The 18,148-nt window shown below is 48.7% G+C and overlaps 1 protein-coding gene across 3 annotated transcripts in view; it reads right to left on the bottom strand.

The window, feature by feature from the left end:
• Nucleotides 1-17,647, bottom strand: part of ASIC4 (acid sensing ion channel subunit family member 4) — a 105,177-nt gene extending 87,530 nt beyond the window's left edge. Inside the window, exons 1-2 of one of the 3 annotated variants that reach the window (XM_072985342.2) lie at nucleotides 17,510-17,643; nucleotides 16,035-16,361 (exon numbers count right to left, since the gene is read on the bottom strand). In XM_072985342.2, the coding sequence (XP_072841443.2) occupies nucleotides 16,035-16,289 (255 nt within the window). In that variant the 5' untranslated portion in view covers nucleotides 16,290-16,361; nucleotides 17,510-17,643. Of the gene's footprint in view, nucleotides 1-15,474; nucleotides 15,552-16,034 lie in introns of all 3 variants that reach the window. The other 2 variants (XM_078383467.1, XM_020792105.3) reach the window with 2 other exon arrangements.
• Nucleotides 17,648-18,148: the final 501 nt, after the last annotated feature.

The following is an 18,148-nucleotide window of genomic DNA, read 5'->3' as shown; positions in this document are numbered from 1 at the left end:
GTCTCCTCATTCAGCTGCTGAGTGGCTGGCTGAGGAGAGAGGTGGGGCAGTGCCAGTGGGACTACCGTATGTCTATGACTGGTGTGATGCATCACCGTCAGACGTGCGCACTGCGAGGTGCCTGGTGAGTAGACCAGGCTAGTTCTGGGGACAGGAACAGACTGCCAAACTTTGTATTCCTGTCCATCGGGATACAAAAATGAAGCTCCCGTGTCTAAACTTAAGCCAGTTATTAGATGTCCTGCACTCTGGGATAACTAAGAACAGGTCCTGCCTCTCAATTCTTTCATGTATTTGAAAAGTGCGATTATATCTCCTCTCAGTCTTCTTTTTGTTAAGGATAAAACATGCCCAGTTCTTTCGTTCTTTCCTCAGGGCTTGGTTTCTGGTTCCCCTCCCCCAATCATCCTTGTTGCCCTCCTCTGAGCTTGTTCTACTTGATTTCCTTTTTAAAGTGCAGTGTCCATTTATGCCTTGTTAACATAACAGGATAACATCCCAGAAAACAATTCTGCATGGCAGAGGAAGTTGCATGACTGAAGAAGCTGCTGAGGAAATCTGCACAGACTCCTTGCTCCTTCATCAAGCATTGATGGGTTTTCTCAGTCTTGGTCTCTCCCCACCCTTCCAACTTCTAAATGCATTCCAAGAAAGATTAGCATTTTATCCTGAGCTTCTGCACTGTTTTTATAATGCATCTCTCAATCCCTCCCACAATAGTCAGCAAGAGCTTTCTCTCCCGCCTAAACAGAGTGTGAAAGGGGCTTTCTTATTCTTATAACCATTGCTGCTTTCCTCCCTTGTGAAAGGTACCTAAAATGCAATGAAGGGGAACTAGCACAAACTCATGGAAGTGGGGACAGAGAAGACAGGTTGAAGCATCTAAAGTAATATTAGGACTCTTTGCCCTATTTAGAGAGAATTCATGTACTACCTTTTTGCTTTTGCTACCCACTTAAAGAGAGAGGAACAGAACAAAAATGAATTCTTAAGAACGTAAGAAGTGCCATGTTCAGACCAAAAGGACTATCTAGTATCTACCATAGCACAGTGGACGGAGTACTGGATGAGGGATGCATGGGTTCAAATCCCCACTCGGCCATGAAACTCACTGGGTGACCAGGTGACTTGGGATCAGTCACATCCTCTCAACCTAACCTACCACCCAAGCTTGTTGCGAGGCTATTTTGGGAGGAGGGAAGGAGACATATGTATATTGTCTTGATCTTACTGGAGAAAAAGTGGGATATACAAGTTGGGAATTCAACTCCCCACTGTGTGCCTCCTTGTCAGGGGCTGGACTCCATGATCCATGGGGTCCCTTCCAGTTCTGCAGTTCTTAGATGGTAATGGTACAAAACAAATAAGATGGCTTAATATGCCTATTGGAGGCTTACGAGAAATCTGCAAGGAGGACATGAGTGCAATATCCCCCTTCCACTGATGTTCCCCATCAAGTGTTTATTGAGGACCCATGTTGAGTTTTGGGCAATGCTCAAGAGCATGTCTGATCACCACATTTTTTGTTAATCTTGTTCTGAGACTTTACTGTTTTAAGATTGATGTACTGTGCAATAGTTTCATTTCAGATTTACGGCTGACTTTAATTATGTGCATTGTATTGAATTTTGTATAACATTGTGCACCACTTTGGGTTCTGTTGGGGAAAAAAGCCAATATTTACACTAATATTAATAATAATTATGTGCTGTCAAGTTGATTCTGACTCCATGGCAACCCTCCCAGGGTTTGCTAGGTGTAAAGTTCACAAAGGTAGCTTACCAGTCCCTCCTGCTGGTGGCAATCTGGAACTGTGCAGCTTGCCCAAGGCCACACACATGGCAGGGCCTGTTAACCCTATCAGCTAGATATGCCATGGGTGACTGCCGCTAGTCCTTCTCCTGAAAGCACAATGAGGATCTGAATTCCTATTGCTAGCACTTCAACTCCCTGTTACTGTACCAGCTCTGTAAAGTTCTACACTGTGAACTAATTGGTATAATAGACTGGGTCACACATACATGGTAGAGGGTACAAGGCTGGCCATGTCTGCCAGTGACATTTGTATAAATTGTTCTGTTTCTTTGGCCTGGGGCTGTTATAATAGGCTGAAAGGAAAATTGTACATAATTGTGTTTATCTATAAAAGCAGGCCCAAATAAAACACCACAGGTATCATTGACACTTAGACCTGAACTTCAAATGAGAGTTGGGCAACAGCCACGGGTAATCGTAACTCCTTCCTCACATCCCTCTTTGTTCAGATTTTTAGCGCATAATATTGCTGACTGTAAATGTCATGCTCCGGTTGCAGAGGACAGAAGCCATTACTCTGATTCTTGCAACTGTCTGTATTGTTTCAATGACCAGTGTTTGAGAGACAATGTGTTAAAAACATGCCCGTGACGGCTTCTGGATGGTTGTCGCTCTGATACACTCAGGTTGTCCTGGTGCTATGGTCATACAATCAGATTTTGTGGCTTGTTCCTGATCACGTAGCAACAGTGGCATTCACACTCCCTGTGCATGCTTTTCCAGATTTCCCTCTTTTGTCCACGCACTAGCCACCAGGAGCACCCCACACAAGCCCCACACAAGCCCCACACAAGGAAAGGGGAAAGAGAGGGGACAATCCTGCCTCTCCCCCTTTTGTACCATCCCGCTTGACCTTTCGGCCTCTTGTTATCTTGGTGCCGCACATGCCTCGAGTCTCAGGCGGTCTGAGGTTCAGAAAGAGGGAAACACGGTTTTAAACAATTATTGTTTTTTCCACCTGACTGGCTGCAAACTTGTTAATTTTTCCCCTTTAATGTGTGAAAGCAGAGACGGCAGCTGAATGGAAATGAGTCGGCCTCCTATCCCCGGGCCCTGGCTGGCGTTCAGTGTATGCCGGCCTCTAGCGCAATCACGGCCTTCTATAAATAAAGCCCAATATCTCATCAATGGCAGAGCAGCCGCGCTTTATAGAGTCGTCTGACATAAAACCGTCCCTCTTTACAGCCCTCAAACCATTTGCGTCATTTAGCGCAGCTCTGTAAACCTTCTGTTCTCCATGCTACGCCGGGTGGAGAGCCTAATGGTAGAGACACCATCACGCACTCGGTCCTGGAGAGCTTGGGAACCCCCAATGTGAAAATATGGCTGCCACCCACATATTTACAACTGGTGACACCTGACACAAAAACACAGCCTGAATAAAATGCCAGGAACCCCCGCAAGTCCAAAGACTCAGCCTACTGTTGCAGCTGGAAACATTTGGCACTCATTCAGCGCGTTACAGATACACACTCTCAGAGAGCATTTTTCAATGCCCTCTCTCTCAAATAACATAACCAGCTAGTCACTTCTTCCTGAGCCTGGCTTTAGAGGTTTTTCAGCTCTCTCCATTCTCAGTTTCATCACTGCTCTCTCAGCCTCTCTAAGTGCCTGACATACATTGGCACTTTTTATTCACCATATTACTTACAAAAAAATTATATATATTTTCTCTTCTTGTAAACTTATCTTGTGAGAGGGTGCATGTGGTAAAAATGCATTTTATTCTGTAAAAAAAAATCACATCATACAAGTTCCATGAACTGGGTTGTATGAGTTGAGTTATGCAAACAACTCATACAAGCCAATTCATGGAACTTGTATGATGTGATTTTTTTTACAGAATAAAATGCACTTTTACCACATGCACCCTCTCACAAGATCAGTTTACTAGAAGAGAAAAATCAGTTTACCAGAGAGAAAAGATAACTTTATGGATGGTTTCCCGCAATAATTTTCACCAATAGTTATACGGATCGATGTTCAGTTGGCTTAGTGGTTACCATTAAAGGATGCCGTTGCCTCCCAACACAATCAATCTCTCTTTTAGTATGCGTATGGAAGGTGTTATGGTTTCTGCACCAATCATTATTCTTTAGAACAAAGACCAATCAGTGAATTTTGGATAAAGAACAAATACTGATGAGGTCATGCAAAATCACAGATCACTCTGCTGTTACAGGACAAAACCAAAGAGCATTTGATCCAGGGTGCTTTCCCACATCTAATATGACACATGTCAGCATCATCCAGGAGTTGTAGGGTTTTGCCCAAACACCTGGGCATGCATAGCCCAGTACAAGATGGAGGCCTGTTGAACAAGCCCCTAGTTTATGCACTGCACGACAGCAGCCTGAGGGCCATTTGGTTTAATCTCCCAGCACCAATATAATGGGTAAACATGGGACATCATATGGGTGGCACCAAACTGACTCTTCTCACTTGTCATCTCTCATTCTGGTTGGGTTAGGAAGGGGTAGGAATGACCAGTGTGTCTGGCACACTTATTTGGTATCAACATTTACAACAGAGGCAGGGAAAAGGAAACTTTTTGTTTCTCCTGAGGGCCACATATTTTTGAGGAGAATGTGTCAGGGTGACTTTAGGCCTCTGGTGCATGGAGCTGAAGCTATAGTAGCCAGGATCAAATTCCAGTCTGGATGGGACCATCCCAGACACCTTCTGTCACCTCCTTTTCTCTTTCTCCTTCTCTCCCCCGTGAGTATCCAAGGGAGGATTCTTTACAAATTCTTCTTTAACCGAGGTTTGAGCTGATCACTTGCAGAGATCATTTGAGAACAGGCAGAGTTCCACAAGTTACCCACCTCAGCATTACCCACTGAAGTTGTACCACGCACTGATGTAATGTGAATGCAGTTTGCACACCTCTGATATAACGTATAGAAGGAGCAAGACTCCAAACTACAGGAGAAAGAGTTTCGTATCAACCCACGACAGTTAGTGAGATCCACCACTATGGGATGGTTCAAACTACAGCTTGGCACTACAAAAACAGACTCTGAAAGGCCCTTGGGCTCACATGTTCCTTCCTCTCTTGCATCGAGCAGTGGTTCCCAGTCCTAGTTTGTGGGGAAAATACTTATTTGAGTAAAAAGACAAATTGTAGTATGGAGGAGAAGAGAGACGAGAAAGAACAAGTACCCTATTGCCAACATCCTTCAAATCTTGATCCTACTGTGCCACCACGGACTGCAAAGACGTATGAACTGGCTCAAAGTTATACTCTCAAAAGATAAACCATCCATGGAAACACAATTCCTTTTCACTTTATTTGTACAGAAAACACACAGATACAGAGCATCTCTTCACCGTACTACTACATGTATGTTTACTACTAAAAGGTTGTAATTTCAAGTGATATCTGCCACACACACAAAACAGCTGTTGTCCCATATCATGTCTGGATCTCTTAGACAGTGCCCCAAACACAACAGACGTGGACAGCTCACACCTTGAGCAGCAAGGATGTGTGAATCAACTCTTAGTTTACAAAGGGGAAGCATGGATGAAGTCTTGAGGCTGGAGCAGCTATAGAACTGCATTCATTCTACCACCTCCCAGGCTTGGTCAGGCTCACAACAGCTGCACAAACTCCTTCCTTCAATCAATTTGGCAATTCCCAGAGCTGCTGGTCCCTCTATGGCAGAGCAAGGACCCCCGGGGGCGTACTCCGGGCACCTGCTGCCAAGATGACTTGATAAGCAGGAGAGGGAAATGGATCGAGGAACTGTAGCCCTTCCGCAGCCTCAATGCTTCATGCACCGTCTGGCCTCAGCTTCTCCGAGAGACTGGAACTGCCCTCCAGCACCACTGTCAATAGATTTTAACTTTTTTAAAAATTGCTAAAAGCCACATTTATGTATTTCGCAGCCCACTTTTGAGATTATAGTCTTCCTAAAATGGGTTGCAGTATAAAACAATAAGATCCAGTATCAGATTACAAACACCCTTTGAACAAGTTTAAAACATGCTTTCGAGAATCTGGCAGCAGCTTTGTTAAAAAGGTGCCATTCTCCATTTTATTTGGAATAAACTTTCCATTTTAACTAATGAGGGAATGCATGTAACTTGAAAGCTTACCTACTCCTACACCAAGGAAACCCAGGCTGGCAGATATTGCCTTAACATTTCCCCCACTGTTTTCTGAGACCAGCACAACAACAACAACTGGTATCCAGATGGTAGGAAAAACAAAGCCCCTATGCACTCTACTGACAGCTTGAGAAAGGCTTCATCTGTGTGGAACACCACTGCCAGTGAGCAAGCAGGCTGCTCTACAGTAGTACACAGAAGCTAGAAAGTGACTTCGAAATGAATTTGAGCCTAACATTACTGGCCCCATAAAGCATATTTTGGGCTGAAAGGGTACAGATGGAACACCCCCCTCCAATGAGATGCATAGAGAAGCCATGGGGAGAATTTTGCCCTCCTGGTATTTTAGACAACAATCCCCCAAATTATAGACCACTGATCACGCTGGCTAGCACTTTGTGGAGTCCAGATATTCCAAAATATCTGGACTGGAGAGCAAAGGGCTCGCCTCCTCGGAGAATGACTCCCTCCCTGCCCCATAATTTTATCCAAGCAGAATTGCATTCCTGTGGGAGCAGGAGAGAGAGGTTGTTCTTTCCTATCTCTTGGGATGAAGAGCAATGGAAAGGGGTGGGTGACAAAGCAGGTGGAATTATAGTCAACCCAGATAATCCACACCCCAAATCCCATGCCAAGTACAAACCCCTGATAGCACCTAAAGGTGGTGCCCAGCAAGGTTCTTGTAGAAAATCAGACTCTGTTTCTATGAACAGCAGGACAAGCACAGAACTAGAACGGCTAAGATGTTAACAAAGAAAAACCTTTAAGAGATTCTGAGCAGTTTATCCCACTTGCAGGGGGCGATCGCCAACGTACATTTTTCATCACAGACGGATTTTGCTGTAGGATTAGAAGGAATCAAACAAAAGATCTTTCTCAGAGCCATCCTGGGCTCAGAATCTTTCTGGCAACATTTTCCTCTCGACTTCTGATGTCCTCTTCTGCATCCTGTGCTGGGGCATCACATGTGTCCCCCACAGAAAGGAAAGCCGTGGTCTGTACTCAGAGCCACGAGGCAGAAGGCACTGAGCTCTAAGCCGCAGCGCCTGGTTGCTCCTTGGCACCAATGGCTATGCGGGCACATCCGGACAAAGGCACCTGCTGTTTACATACATGGAGCAGGAAGAGCGGCTTCAAGGGGGCTCCTTGGGCCCAGTGCTCGCATACCCTGACAGTATCACAGACAGGCTTATTAAGTGTGCAATATTAAATTAACCCAGATAAGAGCGTAAGAGCTTTTAAAGTCAATTCATTAAATATAATTATGAAGATAGCGTTTTTATGCATGGCAGCAATCTGATCTCAATCACAGAGATGGTACTGAGCCGTCAGCCCCCATGGCATTTCTGCTCCCTACCGCACTTGTGCTTGAACTGTGCCACTTGCTCTTGGGCAGTGGAGTCCTTCTTCACAGACTCCCACCCTGAGAACTGATGGACATGGAATGGAGTGTCAGCACCATCTCCTGTCTAACCCTGGGCAGTCTCAGGATCAGGATCCTTAGCCTCCCTCCATATTCGCAAACCACTGGTACCACCTCTATTGTTCCACACCTGCCCTATGCCGAACTCTTTCAGCTTCTACTCAAGTGGGCCGAATCCTTCCGAAAGAAGAGAAGAAAAGGAGACAACCGTCATGGTATCTTATATCCATCTTCTTACTGTTGGGAGGGGGGGCGGTAAAGACTTGGACTCCTGCCCAATGGAGCAGACTTTGACCCAGCACAAACACGCCCTCGAAGAAAAATGCCCTGGCATTTCCAGCCAACCGCTTCCCCCACTTCCCTCCCTCTGGAGGTAATGAGCCTTTCGCTTTCCCAAGGCTGCTTGCGCTCCTGCCCCAGTTAATTAACTGCTCCTGGGGAACAATTAATATCTGTCAGGAGACGTGGGGCCCATGCCAGCTACTTTGCCAAGTTTCTGCTCAGCAGAGACTGGGGGACAGAAAGGTGGAGACCAGCCAGTCCCATCAAGCTTGAAGCATAAACTCAAGAGTAGCCCTCAGCCTTAGAGCAGGCACGCTTTTGCTGATTTTCATTTGGGGGAAGGGGCACCCCACAGCTTCGGCCAGAAACACTCCCTCGCTTTAAGTAGACCCAGCAAAGCCTTGAGGATATTGTAACACCCAGATTCTGCTCCTTATTCATGGCAGCCAGTTCCCTCACAGTCCACAGGAAGTTGCAGGATCGCAGCCAATTTTTGGCAACAACTTTACAAATGGTCAGGTTGCTATTTATCTGAAGGTTTGTGCTTTATGAAGAAATCCAAAGAGTTAGGAGCGTTCTCTCACCCTCAAAGTCCACCTAATCAAAGGCAACCCAGAAAGATGCTGTCGTCACGGTGGTGGCACTGGGGGCATGATGATCAAAGACTAGTCTGGACACTGGGCCCCCAAAGGATTGATTGATTTACTCTTGCCCATGTGAAAAACACTGAGAGCCATAAACAATTATTAGGAAAGGTGTGAAGTCAGGTGAGGATTAAAGACATTGTGGCCATTGGTCTTGTAGGTCAAAAGAAGAATTTGGACATTCTGGGGGAACCCTGCCCCCCATATTTCTCCTGTACAAGGTCTGTATCAGGAGCTCAGAATATATTTCTTACGTACCTATACAGAAAGAGTCTGATTGCATAGAGGACACATGAAACAGCTGGGGAGGCGGGGAGGGAAGATGAGAAAGAAGAACAAGAAACTAGATGAAGAGGGGCTGAAATTGTGGGATGCTGCATCTGCAGAAGGGGTGTGTCTATCCTTCAGGGAATCACAGAAATATCTGTGCCACTCCCAGGCTCACGGAGGGCTTCCCAGTGCTCAAGTAAAGCCAGAGCACTGAGCCTCTATGCCCTGCCAAGAAAGTATCCTTGCACAGAAACAGAATTGATTGCTGGAGCTGAGAAAGGGGTGCAAAGGCCTGGAGGCTGCATCAGCTCCTGGGACTAGTTACTTATTCAGATGCTTTGGACACAGATTCCCTCTCCTTGCTGGTTGCTTATTAGCATTTTCCAGCCTGCGGGTAGCTTGGATGGATGAAGCACAGCACCGGCCTCCTTTCACTGCAGAACCAAGGCCACGAACCCTTCTGCAGTTACAGCTATGCTAGGATTCCTTTCACTGCCCCCCTTTCCACAGTGTAAACGCAGCAGCTTTGGAGCAGACAAGGTATAGCGTCCAGAACCATGGAAATCAGGAAAGTGGCACAAGATTGAACAAGACTGACGAGGCTTTGCAAGACCCCCAAAACAGCAGAAGGGAGTGACCCAAGAGGTAAATCTAGAAGGGGTTAGGAATTGTCAGAGAGGGAACATAGCCCATACCCACACTGACGGCTGTTTCTCATTCTCATGCTAAAGGATTATCTAGATAAGCATGATTGCCACTCACCAAGTGTATACTCAAGGGTGACTTCCTTGTGTGAAAACAGATATAGACTAATTGCCCCAAACAGAACTGCCATTTTGACCAGCTCTGTTGACTTTTGCGAGTGTGAATCATCAAAGACCAAGCAACCAATGATGTACCCATGCATGCACAAATGAGGGTCAACAGACAGATGCCACAGATTTTGGCATTTTCAAAATAATATTGCTTTAAGGGTGTAGAGAGACACATTCCTGTCCTTCCTTCCACTTTAGCCAGTCCCAAATTATGGGTTTTAACAGCAACTGAACCTCTGGACACCATATGGTGATCAGAATTAGCACAGTGAAAGCCCAACAGTAGACTAAATAATTATTGCAGCATAATCAGCTTCTGTGGGCTTTCCAGAATCCCCTTCATCAAGTTCATGAATTGCTTCATACTATGTCATCTCATGAACAATGCTGCAGCAAAGGCATTAAGGTGGAGCAAGGCTCCATATCATTCTTGTAACAATACTCCCCACAGCTAGTTGCCTAATGTATGTTTGTACGAGTACAGGAAAGGATGAGACATTGGGCCCTGGGCATACTTTCCCTCAGCATAATCTGCTCCACAGTAAAGAATAATATGGGACAAAAGGAGAACACTTTTCTTGGCTGGCCTCCATGGAGGTAAATAGGATCAAACATGTAATAAACAAACAAAAGCTGGCTGGATAGCTCTGTGAGTTAAATATCTGGCTGCTGAGTCCCAGGAGATGAGCCAGCCTATATAGCCTATAGCTATACAGTCCCAAGGCACTCCCAGAAGAAGGAACTGGTAAACCATGTCTGAATACTCTTTACCTAGAAAATCGTGAAAAGGGTCATCATAAGTTGGAATTGACTTGATGGCAGGGTGGATGAAAACCAATTATTAGAAGTCAAATTGATTTAAATCACAATTTAATTTTTTTTAAATCAAAATTTTAATTTAAATTGTCAAAAAAATCTTATTTTTTAAATTTTAATTCAATTTGATTTAAATCAAATACACCCTGTCTTACAGTATATGATGATGGTGATGATGATGATGATGATTAAACAACCAAACCTCACAGGCTGGAACAGAAAAGTTGTGGTTGACCAGCCTCTATCGTGCTTGGGGGGGGGGGGGGCGGTAACAAAAGAAGCACAACCTGCATGAGAAAGCACAGGATAGCCATGACGGTGCCTTAAACCAACCCTCCCCAGTTTGGTTCCCTCCAGATGGGTTTGTCGACCATTCCCGGAAGACCCTCTCTTTTAAACAGTCTGAAGACTGCATATTACTGTGGAGGATGAAGTCTGAGCTGGTTGTTGTAGAAGCCAAAGAAAGGGCAAAATCGGAAATGGCTGTTGCCAGACTGAAGACAGGGATAATGAAAGTCTTCAAAGAAGGGAGGCCAACCTTTTATGTCCAGTTGGCTTGCGTCTCCACCTTCTCCCTCTGTGGAATATCGAAATTTGTAGAACATCATCAGTTGAAACACATGCCATGAGCCATCTGAAATAGGTTTAAAACCTAACTTACCTCAGTCCGATCTCATAATTCTCCAAGGATTATTTCCCCCCTTTCCTTAAGCCAAGTTCTGTCTTTCCCTTGGCCGGAAGGAACCAATCCTTTCCCACCTCCCAACCAGCCACCCACACTGGTGGGACTGCCTAGGGTCTCCGTTTATCAGTTTTCCCCTCTATCGTACAGGCTAGGGTTAGGGAAATGGATTGCGCTGCTGCCTCCAAACAGTGGTGGCCACGGAGCTGGACTAATGGGCAGGCAGGAGGCGGCAGGTGGAGGGGGAGGCAGCGCAGGGAACTCATTTACCCAGAGTAAAAATAGGCTGGAAAATGTGACATTTATTAAGTACGATTGTGGAGGAAAGGTCATCGCCAGCCCCAGCACCGAGACGGGGTGCCGCTGATTATACAGCTGGGGAACGACGGCAGCAAAGCCCGGCTGAGCAGTAGCAATTTAGGGGAGGGGTGGGGTAGGAGAGACAGGGGGAGGGAGGGAGGGAGATGTGTGTTCCTTTGTGCATCAGACACCTAATGCACCAGGCAGGGTTTCTTGCTTTTTTTAGTGCCTGGGATGCTTAGGACCAACACTGGCCAACACACTCTGACCCTGAGTTACCCTTCCCACCCTGAGGTCCTCCCAGTCAAGGCAAGGCTGAGGAGGAGCTCAGACAAAGCTGGTGGTTGCAGCAAATGCCACCCCTGCAAAAACCCTCTCAAATGCTGTACTACAAAGATCCTTGCACAGTCTGTCTCTGGCTCGGCCGTGATCAGAGCCTTCCCAACTGTCCCTGCTTTTCTCCAGCTCTTTGCCTTGAAAACTGGTTGGTGGCTTTTGGCCACCAATGTCTAAATATCGCTGGAATCTTTCCCACTCCCTTCTGCTTCCTTAGTGGTTACTTGTGACACAAGCCCATAGACTGTGTTTTCCTAATACAGAGAGTTCCCGTCCTGATGTCTCCCATCTCGAATACCCTAGGTCCAGAGATGACATGATGTGAGAAAGAATATGGCAATCGGTTGTTGTGGGTTTTCCAGGTTGTTTGGCTGTGTTCTTAAGGTTTTTCTTCCTAACGTTTTGCCAGTCTCTGTGGCTGGCATCTTTCAGAGGGCAGGAGTCAGAACTTTGTCTGTGCTCTGATGCAGTTTGTTGGATAGTTGAATATTTATAGCTGTGGGATCAGCTTTTGTCCTTTTCAGGAGATGGGTGATTATGGTGATCAGTGTTTTTTTTTGTTGTGGGTGTATTGTTGTGATAAGGGGGAGAGATTATCTGTCACTGTGATTGATGGGTGTCATTAGCTGGTCTTTTGTGTGCAATGCTCACTGGTCCTTGTGGCTGGGGAGAGTTCATTCTCCAGCCACACTCCTATCCTCTGAAGATGCCGACCACAGAGACTGGTGAAACATTAGGAAGAAAAACCTTGAGAACACAGCAAAACAGCCCGGAAAATCCACAACAACCATTGGATCCCAGCCGTGAAAGCCTTCAAGAATACAATGTGGCAATTGTTCATACTAAACCTCTCCCCCAAATGCCTCCTCATCCGGAAATTGTGACGGGTAGCAAGACATTTTTTTAAACACACACACTCTATGCACACACATGTACACACCTCTGACATTCAATTCCATTTTTTTAAGAAATGCATTAGTGTCCCCTCCAAATGCTGGAAGTGGAACCCCTGCAGAGCAGGTGCCAGCTGGGTAATTGTCCTTCTGAGCATGCACTGCTGGCGAGCCTGGGCACCCCCTCCATATCTCCATAAATTCCCCCTGCACCTGCCCCCCCAAGCACAGCTCCCTCTACCACCTCCCTGTGTCTTTCATTAACAGCCTCTTCGTCAGTTGCATCTTACATTCCAAAGAAGCTGTTTGGTACCCTAGCACTCCCCAAATAAGAGGTGGGGGGGATGAAATCAAGAGCTGGGAACAGGACGGTCCCTGGCAGCCTCCATCCACTGGGAGGAAACTCCTGCTTGTCCAGAGGAAATTAGGTGTGGTTCAGGTCCCATCCTAACGTGGCTGTCTCAGAAGCAGGAACCAAAGGAGGGCACACACTCTATCACTTCCAGGCAAAAGGGCTGGTGAGCGACTGCACAGGGCCAAACAGCCAAGGTGTTAACTGTTCAAACCATTGTTGTCTCTCCCCTTGTGGCTCTTGCTGCAGGGACACGGGGGGGGGGGGAGAGGCTGAAGAAGAAACAGAACTTAAGAGGGGTGACTTCACTCAGCTGGTGCTATGGAGGGCAGGGTGGGGGAGGAGGGGGAGGCAAGGCTGCCAGGGAATCCCCTGCCCAGCTGAGTACAAAGAGCCAAGCAGCATCAGAGACCCGGGTGCAAGGCACAGAGTTCACACACAGAGATCCATTCAGCAGCCATCATGGGGCAATGGGGATAGGGAGGGAGCAGGTCTTCTGGTAGAAGTCTACTTTCCGACACAAGTTGCACACACACACACCCCGCATCCCTCCCCGTCCTGTCAGGCGCACCCTTCCACTCCAGCCAAGTAGCGGTCACTGGCGGTTAGGCTGATGCTGAGAAGCTCAGCTACAGCTCAGCAAATGGCCCTCAAAGATTTACTGCGCTAGCCGGGCTTTACTGCACATGAGATGCTTACGCTGGGGAATCTTCCCCTGGCGGCCCCTTAATTTGCTGTCCCATAAAGAATGTGGATTTGTGACGCTAAATAGAGGGAGATCATTTACTAAGCGAAGCTCTTACTTACAGAATCTTTTAAAGGGGATTCATCATGCGATGCAACGACGCGCAAGTGGCAAGCAGCTGAGCGGCAAGATGAGAGAACAACCATGGCATCGGCAGATAGTTGCAGCCGCAGCTTTTTCCAAAGGGGAACCTGATCCATGCCAGCCTCCCCTGTGTCCTTTCTGAATCATCTTGCCAACTAGTCTTCCTCTTTCATGCCCCATATCCCTTAATTTCTACCAATGCTTCGGAGATGTAGCCATTAAAATGCTCAAAAGCAAAGACAGGTAATGTCCCATACTGCTGCTTGAATTCCCCAAAAGTTGTCTTACTGCCCTCTGGAATGTGATGCCCTCAAAGGGACACAGGTTGTTCAAGCCCTGGCCTCTGGCACTGGGATTCCACTAGAGGGATGTCCCCATTCATCAATGTTCTCCTTCACAGCGCCCCCAAAGAAGCTGTGAACGTGTCTGCCTCCCTCCCTCTGTTGTTAAAAGTACAAAATCTTTTCCTCAGTCAGAATGTAGCATCCTAGGAAATCAAAGCTTTCATTTATAAAACAAGAGTGACCCAAGTTTCTAGCTCTTCAGAAGGTAAAATAGGTTCAAATATCCAGCCAATGTCTAGTGAAATTCCCAGGGCTAAAAGGTACCATGTACAGGCAATATACCTAGGAGAACCATTACAGTTTTTCTCATCATTTATTTGTTGAATCCTTGGTTTGCTTTTTAGTGAAAACCAGCCTAGGGGCTACCAATTTCTTTTAAGCAGTATGAGAAAGGAGGGGTACTTACTGTGTACCATTCTTCCAATAAAAATCCACCCCCACCCCATAGATCTGCTTACTGAAGTAATGGGGGAGGAAATACATATCTACATTTTTCCTTTGTATGACAGACAGCCGAGTGGAGGGATATGGGGGCGGGGGGGGAGAGTTAAACATCCCCTTCTTTCTCTTGCTGTTGTTCTCAAGAAATTGGCAGCCCCTGTGTGGATGCACATCAGTCACAGGAGCTGTGGTATAATAACAGTTTGTTTGGTTTCCTCTCTCCCACATCTGCATAGATGCCCTCAGAATCCCATGGGGTGCAGAGGGGGTAATAAATTGTAGAGGTGCCCAGGGCTGCACTTGCCCAATGTATACCAAATGCAGAATTTTCTCAATGCTGAGAGTGAGCGCACTGTTTGGAAGATGGGGACATATGCTCTCCGAGCACAATACCGGGAGTCACTTTTCACTCACGGTTGTCTTTTGCACCTGCCTCTAGCCTGGCATTCAGATACCGCTTGCCCTTTAATTGCTGGGCAGGACTGCGCATGGGTTCCCATGCTTGTGTTCCCTCCGGTGGTGCTATGCCAGACATCTCCTATCCTAGTAGAGGCTTGGGGCCAGAAGAGAGCCCGTGTGACAGTCCTGGCCAGGAAGCAGATCTTTTTGACCCACTTGGCATGTGTGTGTTCATGCCGGCTTCTGCCTCTTCTCCAAGCCTCACTCTCCAGGTCTCTTTCCTGCCCTCTGCCATTCCCCTCTTTTCCGCCCCTCTGCACACAGTGATCAGGAGGCGAAGTAGCCTCCGGTATCTGCAGGAGAGAAGCAGCTCATTTCCAGAGTCATTACGGACTGAAAAGGGTCCCATCAGGTATTCCGCCCGCTCAGCACATTTATTTCCCCAAACCACAGCAGGGATTTGTGATTTTCCGACTCAATATTAGAGCAAGCGCAGGGCTGGCTCATTCCACCTGGCAGGATGCCTCCTTGACAGTGCCGGCGGAACCATGCCAGAAATGCCAAGATGATGGTAGAGTAGCTGCCAGGCTGAGAGGGTGGCCGTGCCACAGTGGGTTCTAAGTAAAGAAAGCACCGAAGCTCCAGCCCAAGGGCCAAAATGCTGGTACCCAACAACTGCATTCAGCAACTACCTGTGCCCTTCTTGCCTTCTCTAAGTACCTTGGGAGACTGTGGCTTCCCTCCTAAGCTGCTTGCCACTCTCCTTGCCTTCTTCTTCAGGATATGTGGCCATGTACCTGAGAAAGAAAAAAACTGTACAAACTCTGAAGCAGATGATTCCTTCAGAGGCTTGTCTACTTATGTCCCTGTTTCTTTCCTTTCTCTTTTAGCTTACTTATAAATGGCACCCAGTGACTGGTAGACCTGCCATCCTACCACTCATGCTCTAAAAGCAGTGGTTCCCAACCTTGGGTTGCCAGATGTTCTTGGGCTACAAGAAATCCTGGCAAGCACAGCTAGTGGTGGAGTTTTAGCCCAAGAAGACCAGGGTTGCCCAAAGTTTGGAACCACTGCTCATTGTTGTCACAGGCTGTCAAGTCCATGCCCTGCCTGAACTCACTCCAGCCTCCCCCCCCCCAAAAAAAAAACACCTTGAAATCAAGAAAGGACCTTGGAATCGAAGCTCATCTCTGTCACAAAGTTGGGTACCAACAAGGCTTCTATCCTCATCCATGTTGGATGGGCAGGAACAACCATGAGAAAGCAGAGTGGACACTCACCACGGTGAAGTTCTCTGCCGAACAGTTCTCCCCGCTGAAGCTGCAATTCTTGAGCATGTCGTCCAGTTGGTGCCCAGTGCGGTTGACAATGTCGGCCATGTCTGGGTCAGGGTAGAGGAGGTCGGAGGCCTTGTGCCCGTCACGGTCCTTGGGTGGCAATCCAGTCATGTTGGCCAGGTGGAAGATGTCAGCATCCGTCAGGGCTGAGTGGCGGAAGCGGTTGATGTTGCAGAGGGTGACAGCGGGAAAGATCATCTTTTGGGTGGCTTCCTCATCCAGGGTGGTGATGTGTGGATGCTCCAGATAGAAGAGGGCTGACCGGGCGGCCTGGTACAGAAAGAAGGCCAGGGAGGCCACAAACGCAAGGGCCCAGAGGGCCTGCCGGACCCCCAGCTGCCCCGAGCGGCAAATATGGCCGAGGCCGTGCAAGGTGCTGGATCCAGCGAAGGCGGCCAGGTCTCGGTGGTGCGGCCGACTGGGCTCCTCTAGCAAGCTCTCCTGGTCCCCTTCCTCTTTCGCCGCCTGCTTCTCATCCTCCTCTGCAAATTTGATTTTGCAAACAATCTCAATCGGCATCTGTGCCGAGGCACCAGGCAGCACGCTACCCCCCCAGGGAGGGGAGGCAGCGGGAGCCTGGGGTGCCCGGCACCAGCCGCTCTCCCTTGGCTGCTGCAGGACGCCCCTAAATTAGTAAGCCCTGAGGAGGAGGTGAAGAAGGCTGGCCAAGGAGGAGGAAGAGGAGGAGGAGGAGGACCGGGGAACCTGGCCCCAGTCTCCCAGGTGCTCCTCCTGACTGCCGCTTGGCTCTTGTCTCACTAGTGATCTGCTCCTGGTGCTTCCGCCGGCTGATCTGCACAAGCCCAGCTGTCAGAGCTGCCCGCCGCTCCCTGTGCCGCTGTGTGAGCTGCCGCTCCTCTGCACGCCCGGTTAAGACCCCACCAGATACAGGCAGCATTTAGGCATCGTGGGCTAATAAAATCCAGGGGATACTTAATAATTCAAGGCATGTCAACATTATTTCATCCTCAAATAATAAAAAAAAAGAGGGGAGTGGGGGCGGCGGAGGGGGTGTATGGAGAGCGCGTTAGTGCCGGAGAGGGAGCAAGGGCGAGGAAAGCAGGCAAAGGAAGGAGGCAGGGCTGGGCAGCGGGAGCCTCCTCGCTCTCTAGAGCCACCGCTCCGAAGTGATGCTGGAGCCACTTGTTTGAATGGCTCACCAGCTGGCAAAGTCTGTGTGCCCAGAAAGGGCGGCAACGAAGCGGGCTGCCTCTCCGGTGCCTCGACGCTGCTGCTGCTGCTGCTGCTGCTGCTCCGGGTTGCTGAAGCTTCTCAAACCGGGCTCCGTCTCTCTCTCTCTCTCTCTCTCTGTGCCTCGCTCTCTTTTTGCCCGCCACCCACTTCCTCCGGGGGAGTCCCTCTCCCTCCCCCGGTGTCCAAGGCAGCTTCCCGGGGGATTGCTCGCTCCTAAGCCCTACCTTCCATCTCGGCGGCCCTTCACACGTTTCCTCACCGGAGAGGGAAAGAAGAAGCCCAAGAAGAGGAAAAAGTTGAGGGGGAGCGGGGGGGGGGAGGCGGACAAGCAGTTCGGCCGATCCTCCCGCGTCGCCGGCTGGTGCCGAGGCCCGGTGGACACGGATGGCACCACCGGCGGCACCACCGCCGCCGCCACCCTCCTCTTCCTCCTCCTCCTCCTCCTCCTCTTCTCCACCCCCGCCCGCAGGCGGCTCCAGGACTGACTAATTGGAGAAGGAGCGGCCAACGAGGGGGAGCGGAAACGAGGAGGAGCCGCCGCCCCCTCCCCGCGATCGATCCCGCTCCCCACGGAACAAACAAGAGGCAAAAAGTGAAAGGCTTATTGATCGGCGGGAGGGAGGTGCAGCTGCCGGGGATGAGGGCCGGCGCGGGGCAGGCGGGCGGGCGTGCCTTCCGGAGGAAAACGGGAACGCGGCGCGGCCGGGACCGAGCCCGCAGCAGCCCGGCCGAGCCTCCTGCCTGCCTTCCCTGCACCATCGATTTCCCCCCTTTTTCTTTCCCGTTCTCTTCCGAGGCACTTTTAACTGCGCTCAACAACGGGGTCGCTCTCCTCCTCCTCTCCGCCCCGCCCGGCCAAATGG

The sequence above is a fragment of the Pogona vitticeps genome, chromosome 1, assembly GCF_051106095.1.
Source record: "Pogona vitticeps strain Pit_001003342236 chromosome 1, PviZW2.1, whole genome shotgun sequence".
Lineage (NCBI taxonomy): Eukaryota > Metazoa > Chordata > Lepidosauria > Squamata > Agamidae > Pogona > Pogona vitticeps.
Note: the sequence above shows the minus strand (reverse complement) of the source record. Positions and strands in the feature narration are given on the sequence as shown.